General features: G+C 52.1%; 1 protein-coding gene across 2 annotated transcripts in view; it reads left to right on the top strand.

Moving 5' to 3' along the window:
* Nucleotides 1–22,954, top strand: part of LOC147099838 (AP-3 complex subunit sigma-2) — a 45,759-nt gene that overhangs the window by 21,009 nt on the left and 1,796 nt on the right. For both annotated transcript variants that reach the window (XM_085968274.1, XM_085968275.1), the window contains exons 4-5: nt 10,238–10,309; nt 20,113–20,220. In XM_085968274.1, coding sequence (XP_085824400.1) covers nt 10,238–10,309; nt 20,113–20,220 — 180 coding nt within the window. The remainder of the gene's footprint in view (nt 1–10,237; nt 10,310–20,112; nt 20,221–22,954) is intronic.

Here is a 22,954-nt window from a genome sequence, read left to right as displayed (position 1 = left end):
CCCCCAGTCTCGCTCGCTCTCTCCCCCCCCCAGTCTCGCTCGCTCTCTCCCCCCCAGTCTCGCTCGCTCTCTCCCCCCAGTCTCGCTCGCTCTCTCCCCCCAGTCTCGCTCGCTCTCTCCCCCCCAGTCTCGCTCGCTCTCTCCCCCCCCAGTCTCGCTCGCTCTCTCCCCCCAGTCTCGCTCGCTCTCTCCCCCCCAGTCTCGCTCGCTCTCTCCCCCCCAGTCTCGCTCGCTCTCTCCCCCCAGTCTCGCTCGCTCTCTCCCCCCCAGTCTCGCTCGCTCTCTCCCCCCCAGTCTCGCTCGCTCTCTCCCCCCCAGTCTCGCTCGCTCTCTCCCCCCAGTCTCGCTCGCTCTCTCCCCCCCAGTCTCGCTCGCTCTCTCCCCCCCAGTCTCGCTCGCTCTCTCCCCCCCAGTCTCGCTCGCTCTCTCCCCCCCAGTCTCGCTCGCTCTCTCCCCCCCAGTCTCGCTCGCTCTCTCCCCCCAGTCTCGCTCGCTCTCTCCCCCCCAGTCTCGCTCGCTCTCTCCCCCCCAGTCTCGCTCGCTCTCTCCCCCCCAGTCTCGCTCGCTCTCTCCCCCCCAGTCTCGCTCGCTCTCTCCCCCCAGTCTCGCTCTCTCCCCCCAGTCTCGCTCGCTCTCTCCCCCCCAGTCTCGCTCGCTCTCTCCCCCCCAGTCTCGCTCGCTCTCTCCCCCCCAGTCTCGCTCGCTCTCTCCCCCCAGTCTCGCTCGCTCTCTCCCCCCCAGTCTCGCTCGCTCTCTCCCCCCCAGTCTCGCTCGCTCTCTCCCCCCCAGTCTCGCTCGCTCTCTCCCCCCCAGTCTCGCTCGCTCTCTCCCCCCCAGTCTCGCTCGCTCTCTCCCCCCCAGTCTCGCTCGCTCTCTCCCCCCAGTCTCGCTCGCTCTCTCCCCCCAGTCTCGCTCGCTCTCTCCCCCCCAGTCTCGCTCGCTCTCTCCCCCCCAGTCTCGCTCGCTCTCTCCCCCCCAGTCTCGCTCGCTCTCTCCCCCCCAGTCTCGCTCGCTCTCTCCCCCCCAGTCTCGCTCGCTCTCTCCCCCCCAGTCTCGCTCGCTCTCTCCCCCCCAGTCTCGCTCGCTCTCTCCCCCCCAGTCTCGCTCGCTCTCTCCCCCCAGTCTCGCTCGCTCTCTCCCCCCCAGTCTCGCTCGCTCTCTCCCCCCCAGTCTCGCTCGCTCTCTCCCCCCCAGTCTCGCTCGCTCTCTCCCCCCCAGTCTCGCTCGCTCTCTCCCCCCCAGTCTCGCTCGCTCTCTCCCCCCCAGTCTCGCTCGCTCTCTCCCCCCCAGTCTCGCTCGCTCTCTCCCCCCCAGTCTCGCTCGCTCTCTCCCCCCCAGTCTCGCTCGCTCTCTCCCCCCCAGTCTCGCTCGCTCTCTCCCCCCCAGTCTCGCTCGCTCTCTCCCCCCCAGTCTCGCTCGCTCTCTCCCCCCCAGTCTCGCTCGCTCTCTCCCCCCCAGTCTCGCTCGCTCTCTCCCCCCCAGTCTCGCTCGCTCTCTCGGCTCCCCCCAGTCTCGCTCGCTCTCTCCCCCCCAGTCTCGCTCGCTCTCTCCCCCCCAGTCTCGCTCGCTCTCTCCCCCCCAGTCTCGCTCGCTCTCTCCCCCCCAGTCTCGCTCGCTCTCTCCCCCCCAGTCTCGCTCGCTCTCTCCCCCCCAGTCTCGCTCGCTCTCTCCCCCCAGTCTCGCTCGCTCTCTCCCCCCCAGTCTCGCTCGCTCTCTCCCCCCCAGTCTCGCTCGCTCTCTCCCCCCCAGTCTCGCTCGCTCTCTCCCCCCCAGTCTCGCTCGCTCTCTCCCCCCCAGTCTCGCTCGCTCTCTCCCCCCCAGTCTCGCTCGCTCTCTCCCCCCCAGTCTCGCTCGCTCTCTCGCTCTCCCCCCCAGTCTCGCTCGCTCTCTCCCCCCCAGTCTCGCTCGCTCTCTCCCCCCCAGTCTCGCTCGCTCTCTCCCCCCCAGTCTCGCTCGCTCTCTCCCCCCCAGTCTCGCTCGCTCTCTCCCCCCCAGTCTCGCTCGCTCTCTCCCCCCCAGTCTCGCTCGCTCTCTCCCCCCCAGTCTCGCTCGCTCTCTCCCCCCCAGTCTCGCTCGCTCTCTCCCCCCCAGTCTCGCTCGCTCTCTCCCCCCCAGTCTCGCTCGCTCTCTCCCCCCCAGTCTCGCTCGCTCTCTCCCCCCCAGTCTCGCTCGCTCTCTCCCCCCCAGTCTCGCTCGCTCTCTCCCCCCCAGTCTCGCTCGCTCTCTCCCCCCCAGTCTCGCTCGCTCTCTCCCCCCCAGTCTCGCTCGCTCTCTCCCCCAGTCTCGCTCGCTCTCTCCCCCCAGTCTCGCTCGCTCTCTCCCCCCCAGTCTCGCTCGCTCTCTCTCCCCCCCAGTCTCGCTCGCTCTCTCCCCCCCAGTCTCGCTCGCTCTCTCCCCCCCAGTCTCGCTCGCTCTCTCCCCCCCAGTCTCGCTCGCTCTCTCCCCCCAGTCTCGCTCGCTCTCTCCCCCCCAGTCTCGCTCGCTCTCTCCCCCCCAGTCTCGCTCGCTCTCTCCCCCCCAGTCTCGCTCGCTCTCTCCCCCCCAGTCTCGCTCGCTCTCTCCCCCCCAGTCTCGCTCGCTCTCTCCCCCCCAGTCTCGCTCGCTCTCTCCCCCCAGTCTCGCTCGCTCTCTCCCCCCCAGTCTCGCTCGCTCTCTCCCCCCCAGTCTCGCTCGCTCTCTCCCCCCCAGTCTCGCTCGCTCTCTCCCCCCCAGTCTCGCTCGCTCTCTCCCCCCCAGTCTCGCTCGCTCTCTCCCCCCCAGTCTCGCTCGCTCTCTCCCCCCCAGTCTCGCTCGCTCTCTCGGCTCCCCCCCAGTCTCGCTCGCTCTCTCCCCCCCAGTCTCGCTCGCTCTCTCCCCCCCAGTCTCGCTCGCTCTCTCCCCCCCAGTCGCTCGCTCTCTCCCCCCCAGTCGCTCGCTCTCTCCCCCCCAGTCTCGCTCGCTCTCTCCCCCCAGTCTCGCTCGCTCTCTCCCCCCCAGTCTCGCTCGCTCTCTCCCCCCAGTCTCGCTCGCTCTCTCCCCCCCCAGTCGCTCGCTCTCTCCCCCCCCAGTCGCTCGCTCTCTCCCCCCCCAGTCGCTCGCTCTCTCCCCCCCAGTCGCTCGCTCTCTCCCCCCCCCAGTCGCTCGCTCTCTCCCCCCCAGTCGCTCGCTCTCTCCCCCCCAGTCGCTCGCTCTCTCCCCCCCAGTCGCTCGCTCTCTCCCCCCCAGTCGCTCGCTCTCTCCCCCCCAGTCGCTCGCTCTCTCCCCCCCCAGTCGCTCGCTCTCTCCCCCCCAGTCGCTCGCTCTCTCCCCCCCCAGTCGCTCGCTCTCTCCCCCCCAGTCGCTCGCTCTCTCCCCCCCCAGTCGCTCGCTCTCTCCCCCCCAGTCGCTCGCTCTCTCCCCCCCCAGTCGCTCGCTCTCTCCCCCCAGTCGCTCGCTCTCTCCCCCCAGTCGCTCGCTCTCTCCCCCCAGTCGCTCGCTCTCTCCCCCCCAGTCGCTCGCTCTCTCCCCCCCCAGTCGCTCGCTCTCTCCCCCCCCAGTCGCTCGCTCTCTCCCCCCCCAGTCGCTCGCTCTCTCCCCCCCCAGTCGCTCGCTCTCTCCCCCCCCAGTCGCTCGCTCTCTCCCCCCCCAGTCGCTCGCTCTCTCCCCCCCCAGTCGCTCGCTCTCTCCCCCCCCAGTCGCTCGCTCTCTCCCCCCCCAGTCGCTCGCTCTCTCCCCCCCCCAGTCGCTCGCTCTCTCCCCCCCCCAGTCGCTCGCTCTCTCCCCCCCCCAGTCGCTCGCTCTCTCCCCCCCCAGTCGCTCGCTCTCTCCCCCCCCAGTCGCTCGCTCTCTCCCCCCCCAGTCGCTCGCTCTCTCCCCCCCCAGTCGCTCGCTCTCTCCCCCCCCAGTCGCTCGCTCTCTCCCCCCCCAGTCGCTCGCTCTCTCCCCCCCCAGTCGCTCGCTCTCTCCCCCCCCAGTCGCTCGCTCTCTCCCCCCCCAGTCGCTCGCTCTCTCCCCCCCCAGTCGCTCGCTCTCTCCCCCCCCAGTCGCTCGCTCTCTCCCCCCCCAGTCGCTCGCTCTCTCCCCCCCCAGTCGCTCGCTCTCTCCCCCCCCAGTCGCTCGCTCTCTCCCCCCCCAGTCGCTCGCTCTCTCCCCCCCCAGTCGCTCGCTCTCTCCCCCCCCAGTCGCTCGCTCTCTCCCCCCCCAGTCGCTCGCTCTCTCCCCCCCCCAGTCGCTCGCTCTCTCCCCCCCCAGTCGCTCGCTCTCTCCCCCCCCAGTCGCTCGCTCTCTCCCCCCCCAGTCGCTCGCTCTCTCCCCCCCCAGTCGCTCGCTCTCTCCCCCCCCCAGTCGCTCGCTCTCTCCCCCCCCAGTCGCTCGCTCTCTCCCCCCCCAGTCGCTCGCTCTCTCCCCCCCCAGTCGCTCGCTCTCTCCCCCCCCAGTCGCTCGCTCGTCGCTCGCTCTCCCCCCCCAGTCGCTCGCTCTCTCCCCCCCCAGTCGCTCGCTCTCTCCCCCCCCAGTCGCTCGCTCTCTCCCCCCCCAGTCGCTCGCTCTCTCCCCCCCCAGTCGCTCGCTCTCTCCCCCCCCAGTCGCTCGCTCTCTCCCCCCCCAGTCGCTCGCTCTCTCCCCCCCCAGTCGCTCGCTCTCTCCCCCCCCAGTCGCTCGCTCTCTCCCCCCCCCAGTCGCTCGCTCTCTCCCCCCCCAGTCGCTCGCTCTCTCCCCCCCCAGTCGCTCGCTCTCTCCCCCCCCAGTCGCTCGCTCTCTCCCCCCCCAGTCGCTCGCTCTCTCCCCCCCCAGTCGCTCGCTCTCTCCCCCCCCCAGTCGCTCGCTCTCTCCCCCCCCAGTCGCTCGCTCTCTCCCCCCCCAGTCGCTCGCTCTCTCCCCCCCCAGTCGCTCGCTCTCTCCCCCCCAGTCGCTCGCTCTCTCCCCCCCCAGTCGCTCGCTCTCTCCCCCCCCAGTCGCTCGCTCTCTCCCCCCCCAGTCGCTCGCTCTCTCCCCCCCAGTCGCTCGCTCTCTCCCCCCCCAGTCGCTCGCTCTCTCCCCCCCCAGTCGCTCGCTCTCTCCCCCCCCAGTCGCTCGCTCTCTCCCCCCCCAGTCGCTCGCTCTCTCCCCCCCCAGTCGCTCGCTCTCTCCCCCCCCAGTCGCTCGCTCTCTCCCCCAGTCGCTCGCTCTCTCCCCCCAGTCGCTCGCTCTCTCCCCCCCCAGTCGCTCGCTCTCTCCCCCCCCCAGTCGCTCGCTCTCTCCCCCCCCAGTCGCTCGCTCTCTCCCCCCCCAGTCGCTCGCTCTCTCCCCCCCCAGTCGCTCGCTCTCTCCCCCAGTCGCTCGCTCTCCCCCCAGTCGCTCGCTCTCTCCCCCCCCAGTCGCTCGCTCTCTCCCCCCCCAGTCGCTCGCTCTCTCCCCCCCCAGTCGCTCGCTCTCTCCCCCCCCAGTCGCTCGCTCTCTCCCCCCCCAGTCGCTCGCTCTCTCCCCCCCCAGTCGCTCGCTCTCTCCCCCCCCAGTCGCTCGCTCTCTCCCCCCCCAGTCGCTCGCTCTCTCTCCCCCCCCAGTCGCTCGCTCTCTCCCCCCCCAGTCGCTCGCTCTCTCCCCCCCCCAGTCGCTCGCTCTCTCCCCCCCCAGTCGCTCGCTCTCTCGCTCCCCCCCCCAGTCGCTCGCTCTCTCCCCCCCCCAGTCGCTCGCTCTCTCCCCCCCCCAGTCGCTCGCTCTCTCCCCCCCCCCGTCGCTCGCTCTCTCCCCCCCCCCAGTCGCTCGCTCTCTCCCCCCCCCCCAGTCGCTCGCTCTCTCCCCCCCCCCAGTCGCTCGCTCTCTCCCCCCCCAGTCGCTCGCTCTCTCCCCCCCCAGTCGCTCGCTCTCTCCCCCCCCAGTCGCTCGCTCTCTCCCCCCCCAGTCGCTCGCTCTCTCCCCCCCCAGTCGCTCGCTCTCTCCCCCCCCAGTCGCTCGCTCTCTCCCCCCCCAGTCGCTCGCTCTCTCCCCCCCCCAGTCGCTCGCTCTCTCCCCCCCCAGTCGCTCGCTCTCTCCCCCCCAGTCGCTCGCTCTCTCCCCCCCCCAGTCGCTCGCTCTCTCCCCCCCCAGTCGCTCGCTCTCTCCCCCCCCCAGTCGCTCGTTCTCTCCCCCCCCCAGTCGCTCGCTCTCTCCCCCCCCCCCCCAGTCGCTCGCTCTCTCCCCCCCCCAGTCGCTCGCTCTCTCCCCCCCCAGTCGCTCGCTCTCTCCCCCCCCCCAGTCGCTCGCTCTCTCCCCCCCCAGTCGCTCGCTCTCTCCCCCCCCCAGTCGCTCGCTCTCTCCCCCCCCCCAGTCGCTCGCTCTCTCCCCCCCCCAGTCGCTCGCTCTCTCCCCCCCCCCCAGTCGCTCGCTCTCTCCCCCCCCCAGTCGCTCGCTCTCTCCCCCCCCCAGTCGCTCGCTCTCTCCCCCCCCCCCAGTCGCTCGCTCTCTCCCCCCCCAGTCGCTCGCCCTCTCTTGCCCCAGCCTCTCCTCCCCCCTTTTGATCTTCTCTTCTTCCCCAGCCACCACCGATTCCAGTTCTGCCACGGAGCTGGATCAAATGTGGCCATGCTGCAAGGCCGCAATTGTTGGGTAATGCGCATGCGTTGCTCAGGGATACCGGCGGTGTGGACAATCAGCGTTCACAGGCTCAGGGTCAGGCCTGCAGTCGGTTCCAGCGCGCAGGCGCCAAACCCGCTCCTGTTGGCCTTAAGAATGAGCCTGTGGGCCGCGATTAAAGAGTGCGCCTGCGCGCTGCAACACGCTCCCGCGGGACCGCGCAGCCTGCAACACGGTGCACGGCAGCCTCGAGGGAACTCCGCGGCCGCGCAGATTAGGCGGATCAGTGGCCCCAAGCTGTTTCAGCGAGGTGTAATCAAAAAAATGGTCACCGAGCAAAGAGCGAGATATTAGGAGGGGTGTGCAAAGTCTTGATCAAAGAGGTGGGTTTTAAGGATGGTTTTAAATTAGGAGAGGGAGGCAGAGCGGTTTAGGGAAGGAATTCTAGAGCGTGAGGCTTAGGCAGTTCAAGGCCTGGCCACCAATGGTGGGGCGAAGGGAGCTGGGGATGAACGAGAGGCCAGAGTCCGAGGGATGGAGAACTTGGGAATGGGGGTCAGGAGCAGTGTAAATACCCACTGGGCCATTTCCCGTAGATAAACTTCAGGTTATTGCAGCCAACGCGGTGCCTTGCCTTCACTGGTGAAATTGGGATTAAGTAGAAGATAGAGCTGGGAAAATAATGCACAATATTTTCTTACTTATGTATTAAATTGCTTAGAAACAGAACCTTAAATATTAGCTTATTAAAGTATTTTTATCATACATCAGCTATCCTTAGTCGCTAATCAATGCAAGATTTATGGTGTTTTATATCTCCTAATATTTGCAAGGAAACAAAATGCTGAATTCTATTAAGAGTCAACTTGTGGTGTAATCCTGCCCGCTATCTCAAACGCTCAAATCTTTCAGCACATTAATCGGTCCCTTTTATTGTTTAAAGGAGTCAACGGTCGTGATTTCCACTCTCAATTGTTTATATCAGTTGAAGTGGCTTTAATGATTAGCTACACAGTCCAAGGGAACAGTCTCTCAAATATCAGGACTATTGGGTTGCTGTTCAACACATTCTGCAATCTAGTTTGGTGCAGTATTGGTGGAGATATAGGAATTGTTAGAAAAAGGCCTTTACACACAGTGAGCTCATCTGATTTTGATAAATCTCATCCCACCAACTCACCATTTTCCTCAGCACCACCTTCTTCCCATATCCCTCATCCCCATCTACCCACCTTCTCCCCATATCGCTCATCCCTATCTACCCACCTTCTCCCCATATCCCTCAACCTCACCTTCTCCCCAGATCAAGGGTTGTGAATCTTTGGAATTCTCTACCCCGGAGGGCTGTGAATGCTCAGTCATTGAGTATATTCAAGGCAGAGATCGATAGATTTTTGGATATTAAGAGAATCGGGATAAGGGGATAGTGCAAGAAGGTGAAGTTGAGGTCGAAGATCAGCCATGATCTTTTTCAATGGCAGAGCAGGCTCGAAGGGCAGAATGGCTATTCCTGCTCCTATTTCTTATGTTCTTATCCCTCAACCCCACCTCCTCCCCAAACCCCTCAACCCCACCTCCTCCCCAAACCCCTCAACCCCACCTCCTCCCCAAATCCCTCAAGCCCACCTCCTCCCCAAATCCCTCAACCCCACCTCCTCCCCAAACCCCTCAAGCCCACCTCCTCCCCAAACCCCTCAAGCCCACCTCCTCCCCAAATCCCTCAAGCCCACCTCCTCCCCAAATCCCTCAACCCCACCTTCTCCCCATATCCCTCAACCCCTCCCAACTTTCTGATCATCTTTTTGTCTTCCTGTAATCTGTTATCAGACTCCTCACTGTTTGCCAAACCTTCTACTTTTTGTGCAGAAGGCAGATTTTGAGATTGTGCTCTCGCTGCCCAATTCCGAGTTTTTTATGTAGACGCAACCCTAACCCTGACTCCTGGTGTACACCTTCCAAGCCTTCTCCAATCTGAGCAACACATTACCTTTGTGCAATCAAGTGATAACAGTCTTTGACTTCAGTTTTGGAATAACCTGTCATGATCTCTCTCAAAGACAATCTGTTATTGTGAATAATATGGGCAGTCACAAGGCAGATGCAATTTAACGCAGAGAATTGTGAAGTGATACATTTTGGTAGGAAGAATGAAGAGAGGCGATCTAAACTAAATGGTACAATTTTAAAGGGGGCGCAGGAACAGAGAGGCCTGGGGTGTACGTACACAAATCTTTGAAGGTGGCAGGACAAGTTGAGAAGGCTGTTAAAAAAGCATACGGGTTCCTTGGCTTTATTAATAGAGGCAGAGAGACAAAAGCAAGGGAGTTATCCTAAACCTTTATAAAACACTGGTTTGGCCCCAGCTGGAGTATTGTGTCCAATTCTGGGCACCGCACTTTAGGAAGGGTATCAAGGCCTTGGAGAGGGTGCAGAGGAGATTTACTGGAATGGTTCTGGGGATGAGACTTCATTATGTGGAAAACTATAGAACCTGGGATTGTTCTCCTTAAAGCAGAGAAGGTTAAGAGGGGATTTAATAGAGGTGTTCAAAATCATGAACGGTTTTGATAGAGTAAATAAGGAGAAACTGTTTCCAGTGGCAGAAGGGTCGGTAACCAGAGGGCACAGATTGAAGGTGATTGGCAAAAGAACCAGAGGGGAGAGGAGGAAACATGTTTTTACGCAGCGAGTTGTTGTGATCTGGAATGCGCTGCCTGAAAGGGCGGTGGAAGCAGATTCAACAGTAACTTTCAAAAGGGAATTAGATAAGTATTTGAAGGGGAAATATTTGCAGGGCTCTGGGGAAAGAGCAGGGGGGAGTGGGACTAATTGGGGCTCTTTCAAAGAGCCAGCACAGGCACGATGGGCCGAATGGCCTCCTTTTGTGCTGTATCATTTTATGATTCTAAATTTAACTTGCAATTAACTTATTTATCTAGAGCTGATACTCCCACCTGTCCGTATCATTCTATCAGGCGAGTATAATCAACAAAGCTGCTCGATACTGGCCATCAACCGCTGTCAGTCTTGTGATTCAGCTTTTAATCTGTATTGTGTTCCTGATTCGATGAGCAGTCAAGCGTTGGTGCCGTCTGTCAGTGATAGACTGTGTCTGCACATCTCTGAAACTTTCCCGAATTACTGGGAAGTTTGTGAAAGTTGAATTGAATTCTGTTTTCTTTAACCCAGTGGTGATATTTCAAACGGGGAAATCAATAGTAACTATCTGTAATACATTGTAACAGAAACTGTCTGACTCTTGCATTAGTGTACGTTGCACTGTATCCTGCCAGTTTCACCTTCTTGATGACATACCAGTTTTAATAATTATTTTCCTGTCGGCCTGACATATCTAAAGGTTATTTCATTTGATTCCTTCTCACTCTCCACCGCCCCCCCCCCCCCCCCCACTTCCAAATCTAGTCATGTCCAAAAGGCCATTTTAAAACAATTAATTTTGGGGATGTGAGCTGCACTACCCAGGCCGCCATTCATTGCCCTCAGGCTGAGCCTTCACCTTAACACGAGCCTCTCCTTTTGGCGATGTTGCTCCCACAGTGGGGTGGGGGTGTTTGTCAATCAGTGCGATGGGCACTTCCCCCAACTGTGGCACCAGGACATCCTGCGTAAAGTTTATCAGAGGGGATTGTGTTTCCGAGTGAGCAGTTACTGGCCTGTGTGGGTCCTGACAGTGTTTCAGTGAGCTGCCATACTGAGCAGTGGCTGATGTTTGTTTTATCCGTTCCTTCAGGTGTTTGTGGAAACATTGGACAAGTGTTTTGAGAATGTCTGTGAGCTGGATCTCATATTCCACGTGGATAAGGTACGTTTGGATCTGCTAATGTTCGGCTTGCATTGTATCAAATTGTTTAACTGCTCTGAAATCAAATTTTATTTGACAATCCAATTTCCTGTGCAGTTTAACAAAGGCCGATGTTTAATTAGTGTTACCATAGCGATGCACTTTATTAACAGTGAATGTTGGAATTTTAAAAGATTAATAAAATGAATCTGTCTTAAACGTTGATTGACTTTAGGGCAGGTGTAAGGTGCTGAGCACAGGCTGATACTCCATGACCCCAAATGTTGCCACTCCCTCAGATTCATGGCTTCGTGGGATTGTGAAATGTGTTTTCCATTTATTGCCACATTTGTTAACGTCCCAACACGGCTCCACAGATCACATAATTCATGGAGATAAAATGTCTGATCAAAGTTACTGGGGATTTATGGAATTTTATCTTATTTGGCAAAACAGCAGACTGAACACTGCCCCTTGTGCTGTGTATGTAGGTTTGATGCATACAGCATGTGAAATTGGAGCATTTCAATGTTAAATGTTAGGATAAGGATCAGCTTTGTGTAAATCTCAGGGATTAGATAGGTCAGTTCCAGTCTCTGGGTCACTGAGCTTTCATTCTCATGTGATCTCTGGCTGCAGTCCAACAGAAAGATTCCCAAGCTAGTTTTCCAGTTTTTGCTTTGGTAATTGGAATGGCCACGAGCCCGGCTGGACTCCCAGCTGGAAACTATCACCCTCAACCCATGGCAAATTATAGACAGAATCCATTTCTTGCCTAATTTCAATGCAGAGCCGCATAGACTGCAGGACTGGATAAGAGTGGCCAGGTATATGCTGTACAACATTGGAGAGAGGTGGCTAGACTGTCGGTTCTCTTCATGGACTAACAGGACTAGACAGACTAGATGCAGGAAGGATGTTCCCGATGGCTGGGGAGTCCAGAACCAGGGGTCACAGTCTAAGGATAAGGGGTAAGCCATTTAGGACTGAGATGAGGAGGAATTTCTTCACCCAGAGAGTGGTGAACCTGTGGAATTCTCTACCACAGAAGGCAGTAGAGGCCAATTCATTAAATATATTCAAGAAGGAGTTAGATATATTTCTTAAGGCTAAAGGGATCAAGGGATATGGAGAGAAAACAGGGACAGGGTACTGAATTTGGATGATCAGCCATGATCGCATTGAATTGCGGAGCAGGCTCGAGGGGCCGAATGGCCTCCTCCTGCTTCTATCTTCTATGTTTCTACGGAGCAGCAGCATAGAGCTGTTAGTTTGTTAAAACAGACCCTTCTCTGCCAGGAACACGCCCCTCAGCATTCTCTATCCGTTCAGCAGCGTTTGTAGCAGGTCTGAGAAATGGTCTTGTGTATTTAGTTGCTGCTGTGCATTCCTAACATTTTCTGTTTTTATTTTGTGTGCCAATTTTGTCTGAAACTTTTCCCACTGTATTGCTACATAATGGCCCAGTAATTCCGGGCACAACGCGAGAGTACGGATGGGGTACTCACGCGTGTGCCCGGAGGAATTGCCGGTTTTCAGCATGCACAGCGCATGCGCTGAAAACCGGCATTTCCTGTCCTCTGACCCAAGGGGTTAAGAGGCAGAACGCGCGCGACTGCACAGGCAGCACGTGCGCAGTGAAATTCCTTTTTTTTTCCCCAGAGTTGCGCGTGTGTAAAGGCCTCCGGTCTTTACGCATTGAAAAACCACACGTAAGTACTTAGTTTTTCAGGTAAGTGGGCTTTTAGTAGAATTGAGAATTTTTTTTCCCACAGGTTTGTTATTTTTAAAGAATTTACAGTAAGGTAAGTTTAGTTTTAGCCCCGATTTTTATAAAAAAAAATTCAAATTTTAGAATTGTTTAAAATAGTTTTTCAGAGTTCTTTATTGTTCATTTAAGTAGTGCAATGTTTTTTTAAATTTTCTTTCAGGTTTAAGTAGTGTTTTGGGGCCAGGAGTTTTCATGAGTTTGACAGCTCTTTCTGTCAAACTCATGAATGAGTTTCCCCTCCCCTGATTGGCTGCACAGTGCTCACCTGATCCCAGCCGGCACATCGCACTAACTACGCCGCTGGATCAGGTAAGCACATCGCGCCGACATCTGAACCGGGCCAGTGACAGGAAATGCAAGCAGGCCCAGGCTTCAGATGTCGGCGCGCAGGGTGAGTGCACATCGGGGGCTTGCACGCGCGGCAAGCTCCCGATCCTAATTTCAGGGCCAATGACGCTGGAGGCCGAGGGGTTGTTTCTCTGCCACCCTCGTACTGTGTGCAATGGTAGGGCAAGAGCGTGAGAATGGAAGTCACTTTTCACAAAGTAACATTTTTGTAAAGACACTTTTAAAATAGCAGTGTTACTGCTAACTTACGGCAGCTTGTGGGGTTACCACTACATTCGTACTTTATGCACAGATGGTGCAAAAGGTGTTTTTTAAAAATTCTCTAATCATTGGTGAATGAAGGCACATTTGTAGCAGGATATCTCAAGGACTTATTTTTCATAATCAGACTATTAGCACAGGTTGGACATAATGTGTCCTTCCCACAGAAGTGTTTGTTGGACATCATGGAGAGTTAAGGTTTAATAATCAAACTTTTTTGTATCTTGAAGCAACAGAGTTTCTAAGAAGTGTCGTGAGAGAAAAGCCTGGCTTGTCTTCTGCTTTTAGTGTCCGAGTGTTATATGAGAGAAATGCATGTACAAGGGAATAAGGGACAGTAATAACGTCAGCTATGAGTGATTAAAGTGTAACTTTGGTGACTAGGGTAATATAGGTAGAGGGATCCATTAACTATAGTGTAGAAAGATAATGGTCAATAAAGCCTATGCTGCAAAGGATTCGAGAACAGTCAAGCAATGTTCCCTCTAATTTTTTTTGTACTGAGCGGGCCACGAACTCCTTTGAACGTGACCTTTTTGATCGCGGGCAAATTTTACAACAACACTTTTACACCAACAGCAACAGCAACCACTTAAAAGCATATGTGTGCCATATTGTAATGCCATATTGCCACCCTGCCATCTCAAATCCTGAGACAGACACGGTCCTATACAAGTTTAACATAACTTCTCTGCTTTTGAATTCTATTCCTCTGGAAATAAACCCCGGTGCTTTATTTGCACTGTTATGGCTTTTTTAACCTGCATTGCTACTTTTAATGATTTGTGAATCTATACCCCGAGATCCCTTTGCACCTTGACTCCATTTAGTCTCTATTTTCCAAGGAGTAGGTAGCCTCCTTATTTCTCCAACCAAAATGCACCACCTCACACTTATCTATATGGAAATTTATTTATCATTTACGTGCCCATTCTGAAAGCTTGTTAATGGTAAAATTAACAGTGACATGAATCTTGTCATTCCTGTGGAAAGACTTATGAAATAATACTGGGCAGCCTGCTGGTGGCGCTGTCCAGGGAGAGTATAAATACTCGGGCACGGGCCCAGCTTGCTCAGGACATTCTTTAACAGGAACTAGTGAAGGACAACTAGATCTCCATGTTGAAAAACAGTTGATTAAAGCCTTGTTTAATACTCAGACCAAGTGCCTCGTAGTTTTCTTAACGTCAAACATCACTTTCCCGTATTTTTTTTCCGGCTTTAAACAATTTTCCAAATTAAAAAAAAGAAAAATCTCCATTTTTGTTTCTGACAAAGGCAACCAGGCGGTTTGAATCCTTCAGCAGACAAATGTGCTCATTGGGTTGGCGTGTAAAAAGTGAATATAAACCTGACACCAGAATTCTGATTTTCAAAAGTAAGCTCCAATTTCCTGCACTTTTTATGTTATTACGGTTTTTATGAACTTTCATCAGCAACAAGACTAAAACCATAAATCCACCCCGGTGCAATATTGAATTTATTAAAAAGTAGCAAATAAAAGTAAGTTAAACATGTGTTAATTACTCTTCTTCCTTCTGCTAAAATGCTTCCTTGCTCCACCTAATGATTGAAAGCCTGATCTTACAAACCCATCTGCAGTAGGATCATTTTATTTTAAAAAGCGGATTCACGTACAGCTCAAAATTCGCACAAGCTCTTATCTCATTTCCTCTCCTAAAACATGTCTCTGCCATCTGACAGCAACAGCCCCTTCTTACTCACCTGCTGTAGGTAAAACTCGGCAACTCACTCACCTGTAACAGGTTTAAAAAGATGAGGTAGACGTGGTTATCTACCGATCTCTCCCACTGAGTTTTAAAGCTTCGTCCAGCCCCATAGTGGTGGCTGGCTGCACTGAGATGGCCCTGCTCCAATATGCCCCGCCCAGGAATGGCCCCGCTCCGATTTACCCCACTGGGACTGTAGAGTTTGTGTAACACAGGCCCCTGGAACCGTGGTGCCAAAGGAGAAGGAGGGACACGCTGCCCTCATCACCATGGCAACTGGCTCTTCTACAGCCTCTGCCTGCAGCACCTGGAACTTCCCAGAGAGCGGCACAACCAGCCCCTCACCCACTCCCTTATCATGTGGCCGCTGCCCCAACTCATTTGTTAATTTCCAATTGTGATTGGCTCTGAGGTTGCAAGACTCGCAAACGAGTCTGTCTGGATTCCTGGGGCCATTGTGCATTGGGTCCCTCCCCCACTCCAGCTACTGTCCAGTTCTCTGCGCGGCATTTAATTTGAAGTGCGCGCGAGCTCTGGAACGTGTGCATGGCCGCGGACTTTAGAGGGAACAGTGCAATCAAGTCAGGAAGACTTGTTTGAGAGAAATAGCTTTGAAGTAAACAACTCCAATGTTTTATGTAAACAGACTGTTTTCAAAGGATTCAGGAACAGATACGTCATGAGGTATTATCTGTGACATGTACCTTTGCTGTGGGCAAAACCTGGTGTATAAAGGAGCTTGGTTTTCAACAGTACTTCGGAGGGCTCGAAAGATAGAACCAGAAAACGAAAGCCACTCTCTGTACAGTATAGATTGATCAGCTGTGCTGGATATCAGTAAAGTCTGTTCCGTATACTCCATCATCGAGTGTCTCGAGCTTACTCGAAGTGCGCTGTTGTGTAGCAGAGAAGGAAGGAGGCCAACTAACTGTTGGATGTTAACAGTGTTAACTGCAGAAATGGGTTGAAATTCTGCTGCGCAATATTAAGAACATAAGAACACTGGTTTGGCCTCAACTGGAGTATTGTGTCCAATTCTGGGCACCACACTTTAGGAAGGATGTGAAGGCCTTAGAGAAGGTGCAGAAAAGATTTACAAGAATGGTTTCAGGGATGAGCAACTTCAGTTACATTGATAGACTGGAGAAGCTGGGGTTGTTCTCCTTGAAGCAGAGAAGATTGAGTTTTGAAGAAGGGTTCGACCCGAAACGTCAACTCAAATTTCTCTCCACGGATGTTGCCTGACCTGCTGAGTTTTTCCAGCATTTTCTGTTGTTATTTCGGATTTCCAACATCTGCAGTATTTTGCTATCGTCATCGAAGATTGAGAAGAGATTTGTTGGAGGTGTTCAAAATCATGAGGGGTCTAGACAGAGTAGATAGCGAGAAACTGTTCTCTTTGGTGGAAGGGTCGAGAACCAGAGGACACAGATTTAAGGTGATTGGCAAAAGAACCAAAGGCGGCGTAAGACAAAACGTTTTTATGCAGCGAGTGGTTAAGATCTGGAATGCACTGCCTGAAAGGGTGGTGGAGGCAGACTCAATCTTATCTTTCAAAAGGGAGTTGGATAAATATCTGAAGGTAAAGAATTTGCAGGGCTATGGGGAAAGGGCAGAGGAGTGGGACTAGCTGAGAGTCGGGACGGGCCGAATAGCCGCCTTCCGTGCTGTAACCATTCTATGATAAGAATTAGGAGCAGGAGTAGGCCATATGGCCACTCGAGCCCGTTCCACCATTCAATAAGATCATGGCTAATCTTCGACCTCAACTCCACCTTCCCGCCCGATCCCCATATCCTTTGATTCCAAAAATCTATCTAGAGTCCAAAAATCTAACTATCTCAGCCTTGAATATACTCAACGACTCAGCATCCACAGCCCTTTGAGGCAGAGAATTCCAAAGATTCACAAACCTCTGAGTGAAGAAATTCCTCCTCATCTCGGTCTTAAATGACCTACCCCTTATCCTGAGACTATACCCCAAAGTTCTAGACACTCCAGCCAGGGAAAACATCCTCCCAGCATTTACCCTGTCAATCCCCTTAAGAATGTTATATGTTTCAATGAAATCACATCTCATTCTTCTAAATTCTAGGGAATATAGGCTTAGTCTACTCGATCTCTCCTCATAGGACAATCCCCCCCCCCCCGCCCCATCCCAGGAACCAGTCTGGTGAACCTTCGTTGCACTCCCTCTAAGGCAAGTATATCCTTCCTTAGGTAAGGAGATCGAAACTGTACAAAGTACTCCAAGTGTAATTACAATAAGACTTCTTTACTCTTATACTCCAATCCTTTTGTAATAAAGGCTAACATACCATTTGCTTTCCTAATTGCTTGCTGTACGTGCATGTTAACTTTCAGTGATTTGTGTACAGGGACACCCAGGTCCCTCTGAACACCAACATTTCCCAATCTCTCACCATTTAAAAAATATTCTGCTTTTCTATTTTTCCTACCAAAACTTTACAATTCTCCACCTTATTATGGTGCTACGTAGTGTATTGTACCAGTACACTACAATCACAAGCTAATATGCTTTAACTTGTACTGAGTAGGAGTTTTGTCCGATAATGCCCCTGTGAAGCGTCTACGTTAAAGGCACTATATAAATGCAAGTTGTTGTTGTTGAGTTATTCAGCGTTTTTAACTTTATCTTTTGCTTGGGAAGAAGTGAGGCTTCTGAGAACTATCTGTACGTTTGACCCAGACCTGGAGGCTAATCCAGGAGAGGATCACATTGAGAATATTTCCTTGAAATAGTTGTTTTTTTTCATGTCTTGAATGAATATTTATATAGAAAGCACTTTCCTCAAATAAATCCTTGCTTTGTCCTTTGATTAGTGTTTCTATAACTATTAGAAATTACTCTGAAGGATTAAACTCTGACTGGATCAGCATGATAGTGCAGGATGGTTGTGACTTAGTGAAGCACCGTGGGATGTTTTACTATGTTAAAGGCGCTATATAAATGCAAGTTGTTGATGCAGTTTCAAAGCAGGACTGAGGCAGTCACAAAGTGGAGCCGAAACAGTTGTCTCTTGGTCAGCACACGCTCGAGACTCCCATTTGGAATTTTTATCAGGACATTGTGTAATAAAGCTGCATATTTAGCAATAATAAGTGTGTGTAGCTCATATAATCTGTTTCTATGGATGCAATCAGAATGTTTCATATTAATTATCCTGATGATAAGAAATGTTTTTTTGCAAGCGATCATTCTGAAGCAGAAACTACAACCAACACACACTTTCTTATTGCAAGATATGTAGCATTATCTCCACTTGCACTCGTTCTCCACAAACCTTTACTCCCAATTGCGTCCGTTATTGTCCTTGATATGAATGAATGGTGATACATATCTATATGCAAATCAGGATAACATTGATGTTGGAGGTTTAGCAGATTACAGGAAACTTTCTGCTATCTGGCACTGATGGGACCGAGCTGGTGCCGTTAGATCAAAACTGCCATAGAAACCAGCGCTAATGTTTAAACATACGGAGCTCAGAGCTCCGTGTGAAGCAACAAACCCTGTTGCTTAGCAACAGCTTCAAAACAGTCGGCGCAGCTTGCAAGTGTCTAGCTGAAGCTGTTGCTTAGCTACAGAGACGCTTACAGAGCCAGGACTGGAGAAAAGAAGCAACGAAAAGAAAAAAATTATCTGAACCGACTCCTGAATTTTGCCGGTAGGTAGAGCTTTCTGGACATTTAACCTCCGGATAAACGAAAGTTTCCTGTATCTGGTCATTTATCTCATTGCTGTTTGTGGAATCTTGCTGTGCACTGTTGGCTGCTGTTTCTGCCAACATAACAGTGGCTGCACTTCAAAATAATTTGTTAGTTGTAAAGCACTTTAGGTTTTGCTGTGAAAGGCACTGCATAAATCAAGGTCACAAGATAGTTACGGATGAGGAAGGCCATTCGGCCCATCTTGGATCATCCAGCATGACCCTAAAGTTCCCCAATTGCACTCCACTTGGTACTTAATTGATTCCCTGTTTTTTTTCCTCCACTACCCTGTTTGAGTCAGATTTATATGTTGATCACTTCCTGATACCAGTTCTAAATTTGCCTTTTGCTGGTTTAAACCCATGACGCTTTCCCCTACTCCAGTTTAAAGTAATTTTCCAGATTTGCCTTTCCATTCTGTTAACTATCTTGTAAATCTCTGAACAATCACCTTTTGGACATCTTCAAGGCTGTAAATCCCAAGGTTCTCGGGTCTTTCTCATAACTCAAATTCTTAAGATAGGATCATAGGAATCGCGAGACAACGAAAGACCACGGTCCCTCTAGTTCATCACCTACCATCCTGGTAGTCACATGATACAACAATAATGGAGTTGTTGACCAATCACAGCAATCAATCTCTATCAATTAGTCTACAACAGACCCAGACATGAGGCAAAGAAACCCCCCAGTGGTGGAGAGCAATGGAAACCATAAGTCCAAAGTCACCTGTTCCTCCCAAACACGCTACACTATATTCAATTTGACATTTTTCATGGCCATTTTGATGCCTTTTTATATTGAATCCATCTTAATACTTTGACATTTTCCTTCATGGCCTTAAATGCTTGTTTCTCCTTCTTTGAGTTGATTGGCAGTCCTATTCACCAGGCAGGAGTGACTTTAAGCTTTGGAACTTTGCTTTGCATGAGTACACTGGTCCATTGCGTTCAGAATCACCTCCGTCAGCAACTCTGGCCATATTCCAGCCTTCCAGGCACACTCTGACAATGCTTCACAATCGCATAAATCGGTCCTCTTAAAATTGGCAATTTTATTTGGATTTTAATAACCTCTCCAATTCTTTTAATGTCAAATTTGATCCCATTAAGATCACTGGTACTTAAAGCCTGACCTACCTTGGTGTTGGAGATTAGATGGTCCTTGTTACTCATCATCAAATCCAGGGATTTCTCCCCTCGGCTCTTTTACAAAGCTGTCGTAGAAGTTGCCACAGTCCACTGGGATGTCACTTCCCCAGGAATCCAAGCTGACTGCTGCTTACTTGGTTATATTGTATAGATAATGTTCAAGTTTAACCTGATAACCCATTCCATTATTTAACGTGGGATTGGAGTAAGACTATTGGGCCAATAGTTGCCTGTGTCTGATCTGTCGCTGTGGATACCTACTCGAATGCTCATGTCATTTGATACTGATATTTCAGAGATATGTGGAACTTTCTGGAAGTCAGGAACAGTTAAAAGCAGCTGTAAAGGGAAAGGTTTAACTTTTACAGCCTTTTATCTGCCTCCCTCCCTGCAATGGCAGGGCACAGCTTGTCCATGCAATCCCCAAACAGCGCGCTTCTGATCTCAAATGGATCAGATTGCTTCTGATCGCAATCTGCTGCCCTGGTGGAAGTGTGCCTGAGGGCAGGGTGATGCTCAGGCTGCTGGTGCTCGCTGGCAGGTGAAGAACGGGCACTTGGAGGAAGACGGGAGGGGAGAGAAATGACTAGAAAAGAGAAAACAAACTATTCTGAGACAGAGCTGTTTTGTTAAAAATGCAACAGCTTTATTCTATTCTTGAATTGTTTTGTGACCCTGGGCATCAGATGTTAAGTTGTATTTTGAATAGTTAGAATTTGTTTGTATTGATCAGTGAGTTACCAAGCTGGTAATTGTTTGCAGCCTGTCTGAGATTGCAGTGAGTTGGCAGAAGTTGCGATTGGGATGATTTGCCAGTGTTTCTATCCACAGGTCCATTGCATTCTGCAGGAGGTGGTAATGGGAGGAATGGTGCTCGAGACCAACATGACCGAGATTGTATCGCAGGTGGAGGCACAGACTAAGCTGGAAAAGTCTGAGGTAAGAAATACCGAACGTACATCTGAAGCAAGGCTAATTATCTCTGTGGGAGTTCTATTCCTTGGACATCTAATGGAAACTCTGCATGTCTCCCACTATTGCCCGGCTGCAGGGGAGGGAGGAGAGGAGTTCTGTGCCCACTGTATGGACCTGATGGTTTAGTCCTGTGTAACGGTCAGTTTAGAGCCTCTAATACTCAGGTAGTTGCCGTGTGCTGCACCTTCACGGCCTTCCCTTTCTACCACACTTCAACCCAGAATTGTTGTAGTCTTTGTCTCTTGCTTTCTCCTTGACTGTTTTATGTTTGGAATCTGCCTGTGTTGCCGATCTTTCTAATTACACCTGTTTTCCTGAAGCGGATTGTAATTCTTGTAGCCATTTGTTTGTCTCTCATCTCCTGCCTCGACGTGTTTCTCCCTCACAGTTCATCTTTTCTCTGAAGAGTTTTCTTCTCTGTAAACATTCACCCACTTCAACCCAACCCAACCCCCCGGACCCGGACCCTCAGACACTTGTGAGCACTTGGTCTGGTTTCTGGTCTGTGTTGACACGGACAGTGTTGCCTTTTCACAGGTTGCAATGTTACAGTAGTTAGTTGTGGATTTTATATGTTGGATCATAAAACACTAATAGTTTAGATTATTTGCACCCAGCAGAGTAGCAGCATCAGCAGTTGCAAAACCTTTGAGTGACGGTGATAAGGGCTGGGTGCTGACAGTAGGGAGTTTTCAGGCTGGCTCACATGCTTCAAGAGTCAAGGACAGCCTGTTCCAAAAGCTGATCCAAAATAAATCCCAGAACAGAATAAAACCAGCCCTTAAACTTCACAAAAAACAACCTTTAAATGATTACACGGCAGTACTCTGATCTTGTTCAGATTGTGGTTATAAATCACGCACCCTTTACTTTACAATTTGGAACAGTTTGATAAGTTTCCAGCCTTGCGTTCCAGTGCAAGCTGGATTAGTTATTCATCAGCCTCCGAATGGGTGAGGCTTCCAACCAGCACACTGCCCACCACAGCTCCAGTGTCCTTTTTAACACTTTGAGAAAAATGCAGCTGAGAAGATGATTGAGCGATTTGGCGAAATGCAGAAGTTTGCATCAGTAGTATTTGGTCTAATTTGCAGAAATGGATCAGGAATGGTGCTGCTGGGTGCTGGTTTAATCCAGTGAAACTTTGTTTATCACTTGATAGATAAAATAATCAGGCAACATGATTCTCCCTTGTGCCACCAAGTCACAGGATATCAATTCTTTTAGTTACCAAATGTGGTGAGCTCCTAACAGAAACATAGAAGATAGGAGCAGGAGTCGGCCATTCGGCCCCTCGAGCCTGTTCCGCCATTTAATGAGATCATGGCTGATCATCCAAACTCAGTACCCTGTCCCTGCCTTCTCCCCATATCCCTTGATCCCTTTAGCCTTAAGAAATTGGCGGTTAGGATCAGATCAGCCATGATCTTATTGAATGGCGGAGCAGGCTCGAGGGGCCAATTGGCCTACTCCTGCTCCTATTTCTTATGTTCTTATATAAATATATCTAACTCCTTCTTGAATATATTTAATGAATTGGCCTCAACTGCCTTGTGTGGTAGAGAATTCCACAGGATCCCCACTCTCTGGGTGAAGAAATGCCTCCTCATCTCAGTCCTAAATGGCTTACCCCTTATCCTTAGACTGTGACCCCTGGTTCTGGACTCCCCGCCATCGGGAACATCCTTCCTGCATCTAGTCTGTCCAGTCCTGTTAGAATTTTATAAGTTTCAATGAGATCCCCTCTCATTCTTCTAAACTCTAGCGAATATAAGCCCAATCGACCCAATCGCTCCTCATACGTCATTCCTGCCATCCCAGGCATCAGTCTGGTGATTCTTCGCTGCACTCTCTCCATGGCAAGAACATCCTTCCTCAGATAAGGCGACCAAAACTGCACACAATACTCAAGGTGTGGCCTCACCAAGGCCCTGTACAACTGCAGCAAGACATCCTTGCTCCGGTACTCGAATCCTCTCGCTATGAAGGCCAACATACCATTTGCCTTCTTAACCGCCTGCTGCACCTGCATGCTTACCTTCAGCGGCTGGTGCACAAGGACACCCAGGTCTCGTTGCACTTCCCCTTTTCCCAATCTATTGCCGTTCAGATAATAATCTGTCTTCCTGTTTTTGCCACTGAAGTGGATAACCTCGCATTTATCCACATTCTACTGCATCTGCCATGCATCTGCCCAATCACCCAACTTGTCCAAATCATATTGGAGTTTCTCGGTATCCTCCCTACAGCACACACGCCCACCCAGCTTTGTGTCGTCTGCAAACTTGGAGATATTACATCTAGTTCCCTCGTCTAGATCATTAATATATATTGTGAATAGCTGGGGTCCTAGCACCAATCCCTGCGGTACCACTCTAGTCATTGCCTGCCACTCGGAAAAAGACCCATTTATTCCAACTCTTGCTTTCTGTCTGCCAACCAGTTCTCTATCCAAGTCAGTACCTTACCCCCAATCCCATGTGCTTTAACTTTACACACTAATCTCTTATGCGGGACCTTATCGAAAGCCTTCTGAAAGTCCAAATACACCACATCCACTGGTTCTCTCTTATCTATTCTACCAGTTACATCCTCAAAAAATTCCAGTAGATTAGTCAAGCACGATTTACCTTTTGTAGATCCATTTTGACTTTGTCCGATCCTGTCACTGTTTTCCAAGTGCTCTGTTATTACATCT

Source organism: Somniosus microcephalus, chromosome 27 (assembly GCF_052327205.1).
Source record: "Somniosus microcephalus isolate GS21.2 chromosome 27, FLI_Smic_1.0, whole genome shotgun sequence".
NCBI classification, from domain to species: domain Eukaryota; kingdom Metazoa; phylum Chordata; class Chondrichthyes; order Squaliformes; family Somniosidae; genus Somniosus; species Somniosus microcephalus.
This window is presented reverse-complemented; position numbering and strand designations above follow the sequence as displayed.